This window comes from Pan paniscus, chromosome 7 (genome assembly GCF_029289425.2).
Source record: "Pan paniscus chromosome 7, NHGRI_mPanPan1-v2.0_pri, whole genome shotgun sequence".
Taxonomy (NCBI): domain Eukaryota; kingdom Metazoa; phylum Chordata; class Mammalia; order Primates; family Hominidae; genus Pan; species Pan paniscus.
In genome coordinates, this window is record NC_073256.2 from 120,012,526 (window position 1) to 120,030,963 (window position 18,438).

Consider the following 18,438-nt stretch of genomic DNA (forward strand, 5'->3'; position numbering starts at 1 on the left):
ATTTAATAAGTCAGCCTTCTTTTCATTTACCACGGCAGTTTCATTGCTTGTAATTATTCACTGTGGTGTTCCCTTTAACTTGACTACTACTTAACAAGATTTCGTTAATATCAAAATATTGTTAAATATCAAAATATTCAAGAATGTTTAAAAATTAGCACTTTGGGAGGCCAAGATGGGCGGATCACTTGAGGTCAGGAGTTTGAGACCAGCCTTACCAACACGGCAAAACCCCGTCTCTACTAATATAAAAATTAGCCAGGCATGGTGGTGCACACCTGTAATCCCAGCTACTCTGGAGGCTGAGGTAGGAGAATCACTTGAATCTGGGAGGTGGAGGTTGTAGTGAGCTGAGATCATGCCACTGCACTCCAGCCTGGGTGACAGAGTGAAACTGTGTCTTGAAAAATAAAAAACAATGTTTAAAAATTAAATGTGCTTTCTTAGAACTGGCTGGTTCACATATTACCTCACCAAATAGATATTTGGCCTCACTTTGTATACTCTCTAAATGGATTCATGTTAAAGACATACTCCTACAGTTCTAAATTTGAATGAGACCCTTAGAGAAATTCAGACACTAAGTCCTTGGATAATGTAAGTGATCAATGTCAAGGTGAGAGTTGAGATTGGTTTTTAAGAAATGCAATGACCATTCCATATACCAAAGGGAATTCTTTATTGTAAACAAGATATAAAGTACAACAAAAGAAATATTGTGCAAATTGTAAGTCACAAGGATTTTTTTTAATTAAAACTTTTGTTTTCCAAGGGTCCAAGTTTTGATGTCAGAAATCTACACCCAATATACAAAAACAATGTTAAATGGGAAGATATAGTGACATTTTTCACTATATATTTTAAGCAATGTACTTTTGTTTTGCCACTGTGTATATCATCCACTATATAACAGAATAAAAGAGAAATACTGTTAACAAAAGTGAATGTTCTAATAATTTTTCTACCCAACTACCTCCACATCCCCAAAAAACTCCTATAAATTAACAGGACAACATTTGTCCACCTGTGAATAATGGTCACTAATTTTCTAATTCAATAAAGCACACATTATATCCTCATAACATAAAGGTACTTTACTGATGACATAAGCCATCTTTTTCAAGAAGTTATCTAAGATTCTTAATATCCCTTCTTTACAATATATATTTCATCTTCAGTTTTTTTTCTAAACAAAGTGCAGTGTATCTTAGAGTCTACAGAAAACACATTGGTATACAATTTTCAAATCTACACAAGAAACTGCAGGCAAACTAAAGTTCAAAGCATAATGAAATGCCTAGATACAGTCATTTGTTAAACTTTCAAAACAAAAATGCAAAAACAAATTGTAGCTATGCTTCAAAGCAATTAAATTAAGGAGGATTCCAATTCTTTGGGCCCTCTTAGCAATATACAGTCGTTCAATTCCAAATATTCACAATAGTGTAAAAATGATAGTTCTAGATATATTTAATCACTACATCCACGATGTTGACTGGAAAGACTAGGAATAATAAAGAAGATAACTCTAGAAAAAGATGACAATATTTGTAATAATACAAACTCATTTTACATCTCCATGTCTGTACCGTAATGTTTATTTCCTTCCAGCCTCCATATTCTTGAAACCAGTGCTTTAGAAGAATCACATTGAAAAGTTGGTCTCAAGTATAAACAGCAAAAGTAAAGTAACAAATATGCACACAGATTCAAAATCTGTGCTACCTGTGTTGACCTCATCTGAAACCTTCAAAAAATATTCAAAGGAATAAAAGCCTTCTCATCTCTCTTATGTGATAAGAAATGAAACCTGCCTTTCTGTGACCTGCCTGTGGCCGAAGCCCTTTTAGTCACCTAACCCAGGCGGGGCCTTCGTGCCAGGCTGTGGGGCTTCTGCTTTAAGCCCACGTTGTGGGGCCACAGACTTGCAGTGGAAGCATTTTTACATCACCACTGGCTCCCGCTGAGACCAAAGTTAGTTCTGACTCTTCACTTTCCGGTCTGTCACTGTGTGGGAGCAGGGGTTGGAGGTAGAGCAATGTCATTTAGCTTGCTCACTTCCATCTGCCAGTTTGGTAGCTTCTTGGCTGATAGATGGCGCCGGGCATGCTTGGTCAAATGGTCACTCCTCATGAACCGCCGGTCACACATGGGGCACGCAAATTTCTTCTCACCCGTGTGGGTTCGCCTGTGTCTGGACAGTTCATCAGAACGGGCAAACCTCCTTTCACAACCTTTCCAGCTACAGCTGAAAGGCTTTTCTCCTAAAACAAAGACATACAAATCATTATTATGCATAAGATTGCCGTAAATTATATGTTCAATTCTGTCTAAAAGTATATGAGAAGATACATTTTAAATAATAAAAGCTAATAAATCAAACTGTCAAATGAATATGAGATATGTATTGCTCCAATTTCAACTTGTCACTCGATCACATTTACAAAACTCTTCCCCACATGAAATAAGGCAGCCGGGTGGAGTAGTAGGCACCTGTAGTCCCAACTACTCAGAAGGCTGGGGCAGGAGGATAGCTTGAGCCCAGAAGTTTGAGACCAGTTTGGGCAACAGAGCAGTTTTTTTTCATCCTTAAAAAAAGCCAAAAATGAAAAGACTCCCTGACTTTAACTATGATTCAAAGGCTTTAAAGATACCTTATTAAAGTAACTACTCAGACATCTACAGAATCATCATTTGAGAGACTGAAACAAAAGCACATCAATAAAGTATTTACATACTTATTTTTAAATTATTTGTAGAGATGAGGTCTCAGTATGTTGCACAGGCTGGTTTTGAACTCCTATGCTCAAACAATCCTCCCACCTTGGTCTCCTAAAGTGCAAGGATTATGGCACTCGTGAGCGGCCTCCAATACAGCCTTTTGGAGGACCTTGCACTGGTAAATACCATCCTCTAAACTAGCTAAAGGCAAGTTATTCCTTATCCTCCTGGGTTTAAATGTGTGATCACAGCCAAAACCTCTTCATTTAAACACTAAAGACATAAGAAGTGGCTGGTACCTGTGTGCGTCCTCGTGTGGGCCTTCAGATGGGAACTTTTAAAGTATGTCTTGCCACATCCTGGGTGGCTACAGATGTGACTCCTTATCCTTGATGAATCAATCTGAGGAGTGACCTTTGCTGCTGAAGGGGAAAACCCAGGAGCAGGGGCAATGGGAGAGAGTCTGGTGCCATTCGGGCTCACCACCGGAGGCTTTGAACTCTGCACAACGGGCTGGGGTACCACAAACATGACAGCGCCTTTGGGGACTTGTGTGCCCATGAACACAACAGGGGGGCAAACGGCTGGTGGCTGGCTGGGAGGAGTGCTGGGAACGACTGTTGTCACAACAGGGTTGTTGGCAGGAAGGGGAACCATCTGGCAGATGACCGGCATAGGTGGCACTCCCCCTGCAGATACTGCAGGTGGAGAGACCAACACTGACTTCTGTTGTGGGGACACAGGGGCTGGCTGAGACCTGCAGATGACCGTCTCTGAGGAAGGCACAGAAAAGTCATAAAGTGCAGCACTTGCTTTCTCATCAACATCTGCCACTGTGTTTCTCTCACATTTGGATCTGTTTGGTGACACAGCGGCACATGGTATGTTCTTTCTTGCAGCCTCAACATTTAGGTGGGTTCTTCTTCTAAAAGAATTGTCCTGATAGTTGAGGATGCTGGCTGCTTTCATTGGGCAGGACTGGTGGTTACATAGCTGGGCATCAGCTGTATGGCGAATCACACTTGTTGCCTGAGCTTTGGGGAGTTTGGGGGCAGATACTGGGCTCTTTTCTTCCTCTTTGAAAGGTGCGGCAATGTGAGGTTTGGCAGTATCTGAGAGTGACTTGAAGTGTACAGTAGATGGCGCTGGTGCCATCAGATTTGACACTTGAGAGGGTTCAAAGTCAGAAGGACTGTAAGGTGGAGTCAAACACTAAAGAAAAGGGAAATACATAAGCATGAGAAATCTACAGTTTATTATATAAATTTTAAGAAATTATATAATTTACGTCTATCTTAAAAACAATAATACTTACAAATGCTGGGATTGTATGAAAATCAGGTGTTCCCGGAAGCAGATTCTCTTCCTCTGACAAATCAGATACTGGTGTAACAGGTCTGTTTTCAACGTATTTCTTAAAATCAGACTTCCAACTGCAGCTCATTGACATAAGTGCTTCTACAGCTTCAAAATCACTTTTCTCTGCAGTTTTGTTCCAGGAATACATACTCTCTTTTGGCCTTTCAGAAATCATTTCCATTCTTTCCTCCTATAAAAACAAAAGAGGAAAGCTTATAAGCATATTTTTTGTCATCCAAATGACACACAGAAAAATGAGAAAAAAAATTTTTTTTTTTTTTACAACTCACACAACTTTCCAAATTAAAATCAGAAATAATTTTCCTCTCACACTTACTATGATACTAAGGAAGTTCAGCTACACTTGTTAGGTAGGTAACCCAAACCTCACAGTAGTGGCAATAAAATCTTCCTCATTCTTTCTGTTAACATTTAGACTTTAACACTGATAAAGCGATATCCGTTCATGGGAGAGAGGCACACCTACTACCATTAAGGGGACTAAGACGAAAATTATCAATGTATTTGTGATCCAAAAGGAGAAGTATTTGGCTAAGAAGAAAAAAAGTGTTTTATATAGACTTTACAGAGTAGCTACCTGCAACTGGAGTCGGACAAAAAAACTAAGAGTGCGGCAAAAAATTTATCTTCTTAAATATCACAGGTATGGTATGAGGTCTTTTGAGGTACAAATTGCTGATAGAAAAAAAAATAGCCAAAACCTTCTAATAAAGACAAAATGTAGTAGAGCTCTGGCCTGTTGTTATGGGTCTGACCTTTGGAAAGTCACTTTGCACTTTGGGATAAAAATCAAAAGATAAGGGATCCTCAGGGTATCTTTCAAGTTAAAATTGCATTATTTAAGATCTAAAATTTGATCACTTGATTATGGTAAAGAAAAATCAAGTGATATACACAGAAAAAAATTCTAATGTTTATTTTAATTAACTTTCAACCTCTTCATATTTGTGCTCCCTTTTACTGAATCTATTTGACACAACGGTTTGCCATACATAACTACAACATAGCTAATGCAATATTACTAAAAACTGGATAATCAAAAAATTTAATATTCTACTTGGAATTTGCAAAAACCGACTTTAAAAAGTCAGCATAATCAAAGTAGAATCTATTTTAATTCCTTAAAGAACTGCTTGATGACAAAATAACAGCACAGGTTTTGCACTTATTTGTAGAACTCCTACCTAATGTTTTATAGTAAAGTTCTTTGAACTACGCTAAAAAAAAAAAAAATGGTACTACTCACCATTTCTCCTATTTTCCATTAAAAGAAAACTGTCCAGACTCGTTTGGTCAAAGTAGAGATTGTGTAAAAATACCAAAAAACATTCTTTACGTTGCAAGGTATTATTCTCAATACTAGTTTTGCAAAAATGCATGATGCCTTCGTGTTGAAATCCTAAGAAAACGAGCCATTGCTCTTGAAATATCGCTAACAATACCATTGCATAATCGCGCCCGCCTTTATGTAAGCTGCAATGGACAGCGCGCGTGTGTGTAACAGCCCCAAGACGCCAATGCAAAAAAAGGAAAAAAGAAAGGCAGGCGGCAGGGAAAGAGAGCGTGAGCTGGGAAAGACAGGAAGGGAAACAGGGAGGGGAGGAAAGGGAGTGGGGCGCGAGGCAGGAAAGGGAAGCGCGGGCGGAGGCGCGGGCGGAGGCGCGGGCGGGGGAGGCAGACGAGGGGCGGGGGCGGACGGCGGGGGAGATCCTAGCTGGCGGGGACCGACGGATGGGGCCGCCCTAACCTCAAGGAGGCTCGCGGGTGAGTCACTGGGAACATTCCTCGCCGCTCGCACGTCCCCGCGCCCCTGCCCCCGCCATTGGCCGGCCGGCTCGGCGGCCCGAGCCCGGATTGGCTGTGCGGCCCGGGGCGGGGGCGTGGGCGAGGAGGGGGCGAGGCATGTGAACAAAGCGTGATCAGCGGCTGCTTCGGGAGGCGCAGGAAACGTGAACTGGGAATTGCCGCGCCGTCACCTTTCCCCTACTTCCTGAGCTTGCGGGCCCCCGCCCGCGCCCGACCCGGGGGAGGGGCCGCGGGCGCCGCCGCCAACCGCCCGGCCGTGCGCGCCGGGCCCGCGGGGAGGGGCGGGGCTGCGGGCGCCAGGCTCCGGGAGGCGCCCGCCCCTTCCAGCTCCCCGCGAGCCGCCGTTCCCTTAGGAACCGACAGCGGGGCCGGGCCTCGCTCCCGCCCCTGGCGGAGGCCGGGGCTGGGTCACTCGGGGACGAGAAGCTCCCCGGGCGCACCCGCTCCCGGCCCACCCCCGGCCTCCGCCTCAGATGCGGGAGGAGGAGCCAGGTCCCCGCGGAAACCCGGCCGCCGCCCTCCTCCCGCCGGCAGCCCCCGGTAACCCGGCCGAGCCCTCGGCACTTCCCGCCCACGCGGCCCACGGGACCTCAGACCACCCCGTCTCTCCCTGTAGACGCGGCACCCCCTCCCCGTGGCTTCCGGCAGCTCCAGGCCCCTCCCGCCGCGCGTCTCCACGGGTTCCCAGACGTGCAGCCCCCACAGGCCCCGGCTCCAGACGCGCGGCCCCCGCGTCTCGCGGCCCAGCTCCCCCCGCCCACCTTCCCGCCCCAGCTGCTGGGTCCCGCTTCCCACCCTCCTGCCCCAGAGGCGGCTCCCCGCCTCTTCCAAGGAGTCGTCAGAAGGCGGCCACCTGCCCCTGGGGTAAGAGTCCCCCTCCAGACGTCTGGGGGAGCAACTCGTCCCCCAGGGCTGTCGGCGGGCCCTCGTGTCATCCCCCCGCGCCGACGACAGGCGCCCCTTCCCCCAGCCCCGAGCTATCTGCTGAGCAGCCCCCGTCTTCCAAGCGTGGGTTCAGACCCCCAGGATGGGTAGCCCACTCGCCTCTCCTGTGGACACCCCGCCTCCCGAGTGCTTGCGAGCAGCCCCCTCCTCCCCTGGCTCGCGTTCCTGAGCCAGACCGGGCATCTCTCCTCGGTACCAGGTGAGGGTAGCCCCCTTGTCCCTCCCGCGACTCCCGTTCCACACTGTACCCCAACCTCGCTGCAGGGCAACGGCCCCCTCCCCACTCCTCCCCCGCTCGTCATCCTCCTCCTCACCAGCCCTCTCGGGGTCTCCATGCGGAGTTGTCCCTTCCCCTCAGTACATCTAGAGTAAGACCCCTGTCCCTGTCTGAAGATCCCAGCCCCCTGGTTCTACCCCCTCCCCAACACACACGCCCTCACTAATGCCCATAGTCTGCAGGCAGGAAACCCTTTCCTTCCCCACGACTCCGCTGCAGCCCCAATTCTCAGGCATGGCTGATGTCAGGGGCTCGGGGTTCGCGCCCCCTTTGGCCCCCCAGACAAGACCAGGCGAGGAAGCACAGGGGCATCCCCAAATGACTTACCGCAGTCTGCTGGAGAGAGGCACCGAAGTTGAGCATGGTTGGCTGCTTGGCCGCCGGCGGCAAGCTGACTGGCTGCTAGGCTGCTGGCTGCTTGGCCACAGACGGGCGCACGGAGACACTCGACGCCGCTCCCGCCGCCGCCGCGCTCAGCGCCGTCTGCCCCCTCCCCATTCAGGTAGCCGCTCAGCCTGCCCCGCGCCGCGGGCGGGGGTGGGGGCGGAGCCTGAGGCCGGCCAATCAACGGCAAAGGTGTGTGAGGCGCCGGCCAATGGGCTCGCGGGGCCACGCGTGATCGGCGACTGCCCGGCAGCGTGAAGCTGGTGTCAGTGGAGCGTGTACACAATCCCCGGCAGCGTGTTCCCTCGGCCCTGCCCCGGGGAACTCCAGAGGCCACCTGATTGAGTGACGCCCCCCGCCCCTCGCCCACCCCTCGCCCACTCCTTGCCCCTCGTCCCCCGCCCCTGCCTAGAGAGGCGGTGCCGCGGCCGGGGAGGCGCGGCGACTGCAGCGCGCCCAGGCACTGCGGAGGGCCAGCCCCACGTGGGGGGTGGGGAGGGATGCCCGCTCCGCCCCGTCCCCTCCGCGCCGGGCCTCGTCTCAGCCCGCCACGGAGTGGGCGGGACGCCAGGCAGGCGGGGGACGCGGCGGCTGCCAGCCAAGGGGCCGGAGCCAAGAGATTTGCATTGGAAGCGCCATCCTCTTGCGCGTCTGATGAGGAAGCAGAACCCGGTGACCGACTGAGCTGCATTTCTGAAGCATTTGCTGGGTTTTGCCTCGCTAAGCCTCGGGGAGCACTGGGGCGCGGGATGGGGGACCCTGTCACGGAGCCGACACCTGCTCGCGCGCCTCTCCCCCGCTCACGCCGTGCCGCGGGCTCGCCCTCCCCATCTGCAGCGCCCGCAGCGCCTGCCCGCCCCGCCCATCCTTCCTCCTGGGCAACCCAGAGGATGGCGTGAGGACTCCTGGAAGCCCAGAGGACCGGACCAGGGGCGTGGTGGGGAGCCGTAGACCCGAGTTTTTATCCTTCTCTGGCGCCGACACTCGGCTGCGGAATCGAGTTTGAGCTCGGTGTAGCTGAAGTTTACATTGTAGCTGTTTCAAAGGTAGACCCCACCTCACCCCCACCCCTGGACCAAGACCTCTGGAAGCGTCCTGCCTGGAAGCCGCTTGTGGGGAGGGCTCTCCTAGGGTCTCCAGGCTCCCGCTGGAGCACGCCTGGAGGTGGGTTTGCCGGCCGTTCCCTGAAACTGGCACCACTACCGCCCCACCCACCCACTCCAGCTGGTGGGAGGCAGGCTGGGTTTCTGAAAGGAAGCCGCCCGTGTGCTGTGCCTGGGGGCTGGGGCTGGGCCTTCTGATCAGGAAAGCCCATGGCCCTGCTTTGGCACGGATTTGCCCCCGTTTGGCCGTTTGTGCGCGATCACAGCAGCTGTTGTTGGAGAGGAAGGCAGTGATAACGGGGCTTAAAGCAAATCGGAGATCTTATCCGATTTGGACGGCTGAATTTAAGGCAAAAATCACTGTCTCTCCTTCGAGCACTCACGTCTCTGTAACTGAATGAAAGGCTGGTAATGCAAATAGCATTTCTATCCCAGTAATCACAGAATGAACACAGGAAGGGAATTAATTGTTTTAGAAACTGCCAATGCTATGCCTATCTTCCGATGGTTTTTTTTCTAATGTATCTAAGGCCCAGGCTAGCGAACAACAGCAATAATAATGATAGTAATACTGTTGGCCAGGACCAGAGAGGCCCAGGGCTGCGGGGATGAGGAGGGAATGGCCTCCTGTCACCGCCCCTCCTGAGTCTGCTGGAGAGGCGCCAGCTCAGCAGCCCGGCAGCTCTTCCTGCCTCTCCCCACCCTATGTCCCTGCTTCTGTCTGCGGGGTGTCCCTCCCCACAGGCTTCCTTCCGCCTGGGCTGTCCCATCCTGTTGACCCAGCCTGAGGGCTGGAGCAGTTGGCCCTGGACACTGTGGCGGGAGAGGAAGCTCCTGTATGCCCCTCCGGCAGGCCTACCTTCCTTCCTGTCGGGCCCTCCCCTGGGGTGGCTTCTGCTAGACCCTCCAGGCCAGAACCCTGTCCCTTCCTCAGGAATGTGGGGCCTGCTGGCCTGGCTCCCCAGCGGGCTGAGAAGCAGGGAGCGGTCTTGACTTGTGAGAGTGATTCAAAACAGGAAAGAAAAGAGAAAAGGGGTAGGAGGAACAGTGTGGTGGTGGCACAATTCCTAGAGATTCAGAGAAAGATGTTTCCCGGGCTCCTCAGACAACATATCCAAAACTAGAATTGCTGATTCTACTCCTTCCCGGATGCGTGCCTTGTCTCCTTCCAGCCTTCACCTTCTCTCTCAAAGCCCTGGATCTGATTGTTCCCCAGGACCCAGCAGTTTTGCCTCAGAAATGTCTCTGTTCTCACTTTCCATTTCTACCCTCCAAATGTTGCACTAGATCAATCTGTCATCAAGTCTTGCTCTGATTAAACAATCTGCAATCCCCCCACCCAACCTCCACCCACACTCCAGCTTATTTTCCATTGCCCAAGCTCCATACTGTGACTGGAATGGCTTTTTAAAAGTCATGATCCAATCATAACATTCTCTCCTTAAAAATGATCCATGGCTCCTGTTGCCAGGATATGAAAGGCCATTCAGTTCTGAGCTATCCAGTCAGCCTCCAACTATAGGACTCTCCCAACCCTCCCCACCTCGTCTTCCACCCAGACTTACCCTTGCCCACAGCCACAGCAAACCGCTTGCTGTTCCTCAAACATATGGTGCATTTTCATGTCTCCGAGCCACATCCTCATTCAGGAAACACTATGTTGCACATGCCTTTGTTCGTGTATCCACTCCATTCGACAACTATTTGTTGAGCATCTACTATGTGTTCTAGGCACTGTTCCAGGGACAGTAGCAGTGAACAAGACAGGCCAGGGGAGGCAAAGATAAGTACACGTCGAATACACACACACACACACACACAAAAGCACCATTAAGGTAGGTAAGTTCACTACAGTGCACCAAATTGTAACAGGGTGGTAAGATTGTGACTGGGCAACTGGTTTGGTATGAGATATAGGAGAAGCTTGCTCCAAGGAGATGTTTAAGCTGAAAACCTCATGAGAGGGTAGGAGGATCCCGGGCAAGTGCACCTAAGTAGAGGGAGCAGCTAAGGCAGTCTTACAGCAGGAAGGACCTGGCCCCATGGGATGCAATGTGGCTGGAGGTGCAGAGGGTGTCAGGGAGAGTGGGAGGGGATGAGGTTGGAAAGTAAAGCGGGAGGAGCTAGACTACTGAGGAAGTTATAGGTCATGGTTTGAAATGGGGATTTTCTTTTTCTTTTCTTTTTTTTTTTCTGACGGAGTCTCGCTCTTTCACCAGGCTGGAGTGCAGTGGTGTGAACTTGGCTCACTGAAACCTCCACCTCCCAGGTTCAATCAATTCTCCTGCCTCAGCTTCCTGAGTAGCTGGGACTACAGGCGTGCGCCACCACGCCCAGCTAATTTTTGTATTTTTAGTACAGACGGGGTTACACCATGTTGGCCAGGATGGTTTCAGTCTCTTGACCTCGTGATCTGCCTGCCTCGGCCTCCCAAAGTGATGGGATTACAGGCATGAGCCACCGTGCCCGGCCGAAATGGGGATTTTTCTTTAAAGTGCTAGGGGACGCCATGTACAAGAAATGTACATTTGCAGCCGGGCGCGGTGGCTCACGCCTGTAATCCCAGCACTTTGGGAGGCTGAGGCGGGTGGATCACGAGGTCAGGAGATTGAGACCACGGTGAAACCCCGTTTCTACTAAAAAATACCAAAAAAATTAGCCGGGCACAGTGGCGGGCACCTGGAGTCCCAGCTACTCGGGAGGCTGAGGCAGGAGAATGGTGTGAACCCGGGAGGCGGAGCTTGCAGTGAGCCGAGATCGTGCCACTGCACTCCAGCCTGGGCAACAGAGCGAGACTCCGTCTCAAAAACAAAAACAAAACAAAAAAATGTACATTTGCATCCCTGAAGGCCCCCTTTGCCTTCTTGGCTTTCAAGGGCTTTGTACCACTGTCACTTTGTTGAAGGCTTCCTTCATAACGCCGGGATGAATTGATGGTTCTTCTTTGCTCTCAGCGTACATTGTCCACACCTTCATGCTGGGAGTGGATTAGTCATTTTGCAAGGAACATTTTTTACGATACTGAGTCCTGCCCATGCTCCATCCAGATCTGAACTCCTGAGATGGTGATCATGTATAATCATCTATATTTTTGAGCCAAGGTCTTGCACTGTCACCCAGGCTGGAGTGCAGTGGAGTGATCACAGTTCACTGAACCCTTAGCCTCCTCTGCTCAAATGATCCTCCCACCTCAGCCTTCTGAGTAGTTGAGACTACAGGTGTGTGCTGCCACACTTGGCTGATTTTTTTTTTTTTTTTTGAGATGGAGTCTCACTCTGTTGCCCAGGCTGGAGTGCAGTGGCACAATCTCAGCTCACTGCAACCTCCGCCTCCTGGGTTCAAGTGATTCTCCTGCCTCAGCCTCCGAGTAGCTAGGATTACAGGCACCTGCCACCACACCTAGCTAATTTTTGTATTTTTAGTAGAGACAGGGTTTCACATGTTGGTCAGGCTGGTCTTGAACTCCTGACCTCAAGTGATCCACCTGCCTTGGCCTCCCAAAGTGCTGGGATTACAGGCGTGAGCCGCTGCACCCAGCCTTGGCTGAATTTTTTTTTTCTTTTTTTCTTTTTTTTTTTTTTACTATTTGTAGAGCTTAGGTCTCACTATGTTGACCAAGCTGGTCTTGAACTCCCAGGCTCAAGCAATTCTCCTGTCTTGGCCTCCCAAAGTGCTTAGATTACAGGCATGAGCCACCACACCCAGCCTATAATCATCTTTTTGATCTAGTATCTGTTCTATACGAAGCACTCAAGATTTTTTTTTTTTATTGGAGAAAGTAATTGTAGATTGTCTCTGAAGACCCACTGGAGTTACAGACAGGATATGTGCAAACGCCTAGGTGGAAGTGTGGGTCCTTCTATGCCTTTCCCTTAGCTTGTGTCATTGCAGGGTCAGACATGGAAAACTGTCATCTTGGGCGTGTATATGGTTTGGATGTGACTTGGCTCTGTCCCCACCCAAATCTCACCTTGAATTGTAATCCCCATAATCCCCACTTGTCGAGTTGGGGATCAGGTGGGAGGCGACTGGATCATCGGGGCAGTTTCCCCCATGCTGTTCACGTGATAGTGAGTAAGTTCTCATGAGATCTGATGGTTTTATAAGGTGGTTTTCCCTGCTTTTGCTTGTGCTCTGTGCCTCTTCCCCTTCCACCATGATTGTAAGTTTCATGAGGCCTCCCCAGCCATGCAGGACTATGAGTCAATTAAACCTCTTTCCTTTACAAATTACCCAGTCTCGGGTAGTTCTTTATATCAGTGTGAGAACAGACTAATGTAGCATGAGTAAAAGAAAGCCCTTGGGCAGTAGTAAGTGGTACCTCAGATAGATGCTGACCCTTCCTGCTGATGGTACTGGTTTCTCCTTAGATCAGAATAATGAAGGAAGTGAGAGGGGAGCTGACTGTAAAGATTTCTCAGGTCAGTTATGAATGTTAGAACACATTGTACCCACGAGACATCTTCTCTTTGCCCCTTGCAGTCAGTGGGTCTCATCACCATTCATCCATTCATTGCCCCACCATATGCCAGGTATTAGCTGAACACTGAGGAAAAACCATAAAAATGACACCGTTCCAGTGTTGAAGGAGCTTCCAGTATAGTGGGAGAAGTAAATAGGAGAGCCAGCCGTCACTATAGAATCTGACAAATGCTAAGATAGGTACCTGCAGGTGCCTAGGGAAGGGTCAGGGAAGCCTTCTCCCATTTGATCTGTAAGCTGAGGAAGTAAAGGGATAGAAGTGGAGACTAGAGAGAGCCTTGGGGATTTAGGATGCTCTGAATTGTCTGGATCACAGATCTGAGAGGCAGGATGAGGAACTTAGGCTATTAAGGAAAGCAGCCCAGAACATGAAGTGCCTTTGTGTGCCGTGCTAAGGAATGTGGAAGTGGAACTTTTATCCTAAGGACAAGGGGGACCTGCTGACAGGTTTTAACAAGGATGATGGTATAGGAAGCTCATTCTGGCCCAGCATGGAGAATGGACCAGAGGAGTGAGGGTCTGTCGCCATTGAGAAGGCTTTTGCAGGCAGCAAAGATGATGCTGGGCTAAACTAAGAAATGGTGGCAGGTCTGGAGAGGATGGAATAGAGATGCCAAGAGCAAGCAGGATTCGGTAATCGATTGGATGTAGACATGAGGAAGAGGGTAGTATCGAGAACTGCCAGGTTTCTGGCTTGATTCACTGTATGAAATAGAAGAGGGCCACAGAGAGGTAGTGGGCTTTGGAGGAAAGGAAGAAAATGCCATATTTCAAGTCTGGAGCCCAACAGAGAAAGATCTAGCCTGGAGATTAAAATTTTAGCCAGGTGCAATGGCTTATGCCTGTAATCCAAGCATTTTGGGAGGCTGAGGCAGGAGGATTGCTCAAACTCAAAAGTTTGAGACCAGCCTGGGCAACATAGGGAGACCTCTGTCTCTACAAAATATCAGAAAATTAACCAGGTGTGGTGGTGCGTGCCTGTAGTCCCAGTTACTTGGGATGCTGAGGCATTGCTTGAGCCCAGGAGGTCAAGGCTGCAGTGAGCTGAGCACTGTACTCTGAGCACTGTACTCCGAGCACTGTACAACACAGCAATACCCTGTCTCAAAAATAAATCAATAAACAGAAATAAAAAACAAAATGTAGGTGTCATCAGAGTCTAGGTGGCAATTGAAGCCAAGGGAATAGATAAAATCCCGCAGGAAAAGAAAATAACGAGAAAAAAGAAGAGAACTGAGGGTGGGCCTCTGAGGAAGAAGCAGGCTGAAGGGGGCAGGCCCGTGGTGAAATGCTGGCAGAGGGCGTGGCAAGGACTTCTTTCCTGTGTGCGTGCTCAGGATGTCCTGGCCTCATGGGGTGCAGAGTGGGGATGAGAGGCAAACTGGGGCTGATTTAGAAAGTGAAAGTGCCAGATAGAGTAGAAAAAAAAATCTCCTCTGGTGAATATCATTAGTTATTTTCATTACACTAATTACTATGGTTTTAAAGCTCGTTAAAAACTTTTTTTTAATCTTAAACTCTATTTATGGGGTAAATTGTTTCTAAAGATGCCCACCACAACCCTTCCTGTCCCATGTAACCTTTTCTGCTGTGACTTTGCCATTTCTGCGTCAAGAGGTAAAGTCTTTTTTCCTACCCCTTGATTCTGGGCCGGCCCTGCCCTGTGACTTGCTTTGACCGGGAGAATGTGGGGCAGTGCTGTGGGACTTCCATGCCTAGATCTTAAGAAGACTTTGAAGTGTCTGTGTTTATCCTCTTGGAAACTAGCCACAAGGCAGAGGAGCCCAGGCTAAACTACTGAATAATGAGAGAACATGTGAAAGGAGAACGGCCACATGGAGAAAACTAAGGCACCCCAACGAACAGCCAGTACCAACACTCCAGCCACGTGACCAGGGCCACCTGGGACCCGCCAGCCCCAGTCACGCAGGCCCAGCTGACACCACATGGAGCAGAGATGAGCCATCCCCACCAAGCTCTGACCCACAGAATCATGAACAATAAATAAAAGAGCAGCCCAGGCATCACTTCCTGCCTCCCCTCCACTCCACGGTCCCCCTTCTGTCCACAGGAGTGTCATTGGGTTTTGGGGTGGTTTGCTATACTGCAAGAGATAACTGAAATAGTCCATGTGTGTTTCTTTCAGTTCTGGAGGGACAGCTACAGTTTTCAAAATACTCATTTTATAAGAGTACTTTTTTTTTCTTTTTTTAAAAAAAAAGAATCTAAAATACCTTGGAGAAAGCCCCAGGAAGGAGAACTAGAAAAACTAGTAAAGTAGAAAAGGAAAAAAAATCAGAGCAAGGAAGAAATACTTTATTTTTACCTTAGAGAAATGGGAAGTGGCTGAGTAGTTGAGACTACAGGTGTGTGCTGCCACACTTGGCTGATTTTTTTTTTTTTTTTTTTTTGAGATGGAGTGGCTCCATCTCCACAGGTATGGTGGCTCATACCTGTAATCCCAGCACTTTGGAAGGCCGAGGCGAGCAGATCACCTGAGGTCAGGAGTTCGAGACCAGCCTGACCAATATGGTGAAACTCTGTCTCTACTAAAAAAATACAAAACTTAGCCAGGCGTGGTGGCGGGCACCTGTAGTCCCAGCTACTCAGGAGGCTGAGACAGGAGAATTGCTTGAACCTGGGAGGCGGAGGCTGCAGTGAGCCGAGATCGTGCCACTGCACTCCAGCCTGGGCAACAGAGCGAGACTCTGTCTCAAAGAAAAGAAAAAAGAGAGAAATGGAGATCTGGAAGAAAAATATTCCACACCACCAGCAAGCACTCCCTTGAGTGCTTTGAGATGGAAATAAATGTGTAATAGGAAGAAAGGGAGTTCACCTTGATGGAGCACCTGCTATGCACCGGTTATTACTTGGTGCAGTAAGAATCTGGAGGTCCTAATGTGGCCCACTGTATAAAGTCCATGATATAACACTATAGGGATTTATTTTTGTAAAAAAAAAAAAATGAAATTCCTCCACTCTCCATTTGCTCTTTTTATCTCCTCAAGAAGTGAGAAGCCAGTTAAGTGGTTAAGTGGCTCTGCAAGGTTCCAAGTAGCAGTAAAATATAGTTACTTAACATTGTGATTTTTACCAAATGAACGCAGCTGCGTTCCCTTATTTTTTTCTTAACAAAGGTAAAACATACTGATCATTAAAAAAATACAAAAAGGAATAAAAAGATGAAAATCCCTTGTAATCCCACTTCCAGAATTAACCTCTACTAACATTTTGATACATATATTTTCAGGCTCTTTACCCTGTCTTCTCACTCCCCTCTGTATATATGTTATAAAACATGCTATCTTGTAACTTGCTTTTTCTTATTTTACTTAACCTATCAGGAACATCTCTTTGCACATCAATAATTGTAAAGGTAGTGTTCTTACAGCTTCTTAAAAGTAGGACCTTTCATTTTCTCTGGATAGACCCAGTGACTTTTACCTGTTCCAGTGTCAGAATTCTGGTAATCTTGCCTGGCATCATGGGTGAGAGGAGGGGTGTTGTTTTTCAAAGGCCAAACATCTTTCAGCTTCTTTGTGGGTTATAATCAAGATTATGATATAAAGCTGTAGAAGGGTAAGCAGTCAGCAAAAGCTATGGCTGATGGTCTCTCTATTTAGCACGTGGCATTTTTTTATTGAAATTTTCTGAATGTTGAGACGATCTTCCAGAAGGAGGGCAAGGGTCATGCATGTTCTTCCTTGGGGTTCTTAGCCCCCACTGCCACCAAGCCTGGCTATGCAGTGGAGTGCCGTCTTCTCAGGAGAGTCTTTGTTTCACTCCTGAAGACAAGCATATAGGCCCCTTTTGGTTTTAAGTGCTATGTTGCTACTGATAAAAAAAGTAAAATAAATCCGAGCGTGACATGAACCAACCCAAAACAACAATCAAAAACAGACTGGAGGATGTGATGAAGGTTCTAGAATCTGAAATGGTCCTTTTACAGGTTAATGAAACCTATGAACTCCTTCTCAGGATAATGCTTTTGAGCTCATAAAATGAAGTTCATAAGATTACAAATGAAGCCATTATATTAATAACACATTTATCCAAATATAAAAAAAATAGGCTGGATGAGGTGGTGCACGTTTGTAATCCCAGCACTTTGGAAGACTGAGGCAGAAGGCTCACTTGAGCCCAGGAGTTTGAGACCAGTCTGGGCAACATAGGAAGACTCCGTCTCTACAAATAATAAAAAAAAATTAGCCAGGCATAGTGGCACATGCCTGTAGTCCCAGCTGCTCAGGAGGCTGAGTTGGGAGGATTGCTTGAGCCCGGAAGGTCAAGGCTGCAGTGAGCCATGATGGTGCCACTACACTCCAGTGTGGGTGACAAGAGAGACTTTGTCTCTAAAAAATAAAAATGATTACATATATATATACACACACACACACACACATATTCACATACATATATAATGGTATTTTGGCATTATAGTGCTGCTTTAACACATTTGTTTATTATTATTATTATTATTATTATTATTATTTTTGAGACACAGTCTCGCTTTGTCACCCAGGCTGGAGTGCCGTGGCGCAATCTTGGCTCACTGCAACCTCCGCCTCCCGTGTTCAAGTGATTCTCCTGCCTCAGCCTCCTGAGTAGCTGGGACTACAGGCGCATGCCACCACGCCTGGCTAATATTTGTATTTTTAGTAGAGACGGGGTTTCACCATGTTGGCCACACGGGTCTCAAACTCCTGACCTCAGGTGATCCGCCACTCTCGGCCTCCCAAAGTGCTGGGATTACAGCCGTGAGCCACACTGCACTCCACCTATTAACACATTTAATAACAAGATCTAGTATGGGACTAACAACTGAGGTAATATTGAAGTTATCATGAGCATAAATGAGATTTCAAGGTCTGCAGTAGTTATGCAATATGGAAATATCTGTGATTTCTCTTAGTGACAAAGTCACAGGTCATAGGTCCTGCTGAGCCTAGTGTGGTTTGTTTCCTGTAGTTACAGTAAAGAAAATGCTAGGTGTGGTAAGAGATTAGTGCAAATAAAAATGTTAAATATTTGTCTCATCCAAGATCACAGACTCCTTGAATTATATCCACAGATGCCTTGGGAGTCTGAGGAACCCCAGATTCAGCACCCCTGCTTAACCTGCTTTTAAGAAGAAAAAAATGGAACTTGATAAACTTCACTCAAAGGAGAGACCCACTAATAACTCCACACACCTCACACCGAGTGAAGGTCTGGCTGTCCCTCTCTCTTCATCTTTTCGGGCTGCTGTAATAAAATGCTATAAGTGGGTGACTTATAAACAACAGAAATTTATTTCTCACAGTTCTGGAGGCTAGAATGTTCAAGATCAAGGTGCCAGCA

General features: G+C 48.2%; 2 protein-coding genes across 3 annotated transcripts in view; one reads left to right on the top strand and one right to left on the bottom strand.

Moving 5' to 3' along the window:
- Nucleotides 1-662: 662 nt before the first annotated feature.
- On the bottom strand, nt 663-7,975 carry KLF10 (KLF transcription factor 10). 2 transcript variants are annotated; one of them, XM_003821725.7, is made up of 4 exons: nt 7,457-7,975; nt 4,037-4,270; nt 3,021-3,933; nt 663-2,264 (listed from the first exon to the last, which is right to left on the bottom strand). In XM_003821725.7, exons 1-4 carry the CDS (start codon nt 7,490-7,492, stop codon nt 2,005-2,007), a joined length of 1,443 nt encoding a protein of 480 aa, XP_003821773.1. In that variant the 5' UTR covers nt 7,493-7,975; the 3' UTR covers nt 663-2,004. The 2 variants fall into 2 exon arrangements, with proteins under 2 accessions (XP_003821773.1, XP_008973448.1); XM_008975200.4 differs by lacking the exon at nt 7,457-7,975 and adding an exon at nt 5,348-6,022.
- Nucleotides 7,976-8,013: 38 nt separating this feature from the next.
- LOC103786634 (uncharacterized) overlaps nt 8,014-18,438 on the top strand; it is a 69,853-nt gene continuing 59,428 nt past the window's right edge. Inside the window, exons 1-2 of the mRNA XM_063606532.1 lie at nt 8,014-8,185; nt 8,414-8,677. Of these exons, the coding sequence (XP_063462602.1) occupies nt 8,014-8,185; nt 8,414-8,677 (436 nt within the window). The remainder of the gene's footprint in view (nt 8,186-8,413; nt 8,678-18,438) is intronic.

What these genes read in the sequence shown, in the direction of transcription:
- KLF10 (XM_003821725.7), bottom strand. Translation starts at nt 7,492, where the DNA reads ATGCTCAACTTCGGTGCCTCTCTCCAGCAGACTGCG. An exon ending in CCTCTCTCCAGCAGACTGCG is followed by an intron (nt 4,271 to 7,456) that starts GTAAGTCATTTG and finishes TTGTTTTTATAG; the next exon opens with GAGGAAAGAATGGAAATGAT. An exon ending in CCACACGAGGACGCACACAG is followed by an intron (nt 2,265 to 3,020) that starts GTACCAGCCACT and finishes TCTTTGTTTTAG; the next exon opens with GAGAAAAGCCTTTCAGCTGT.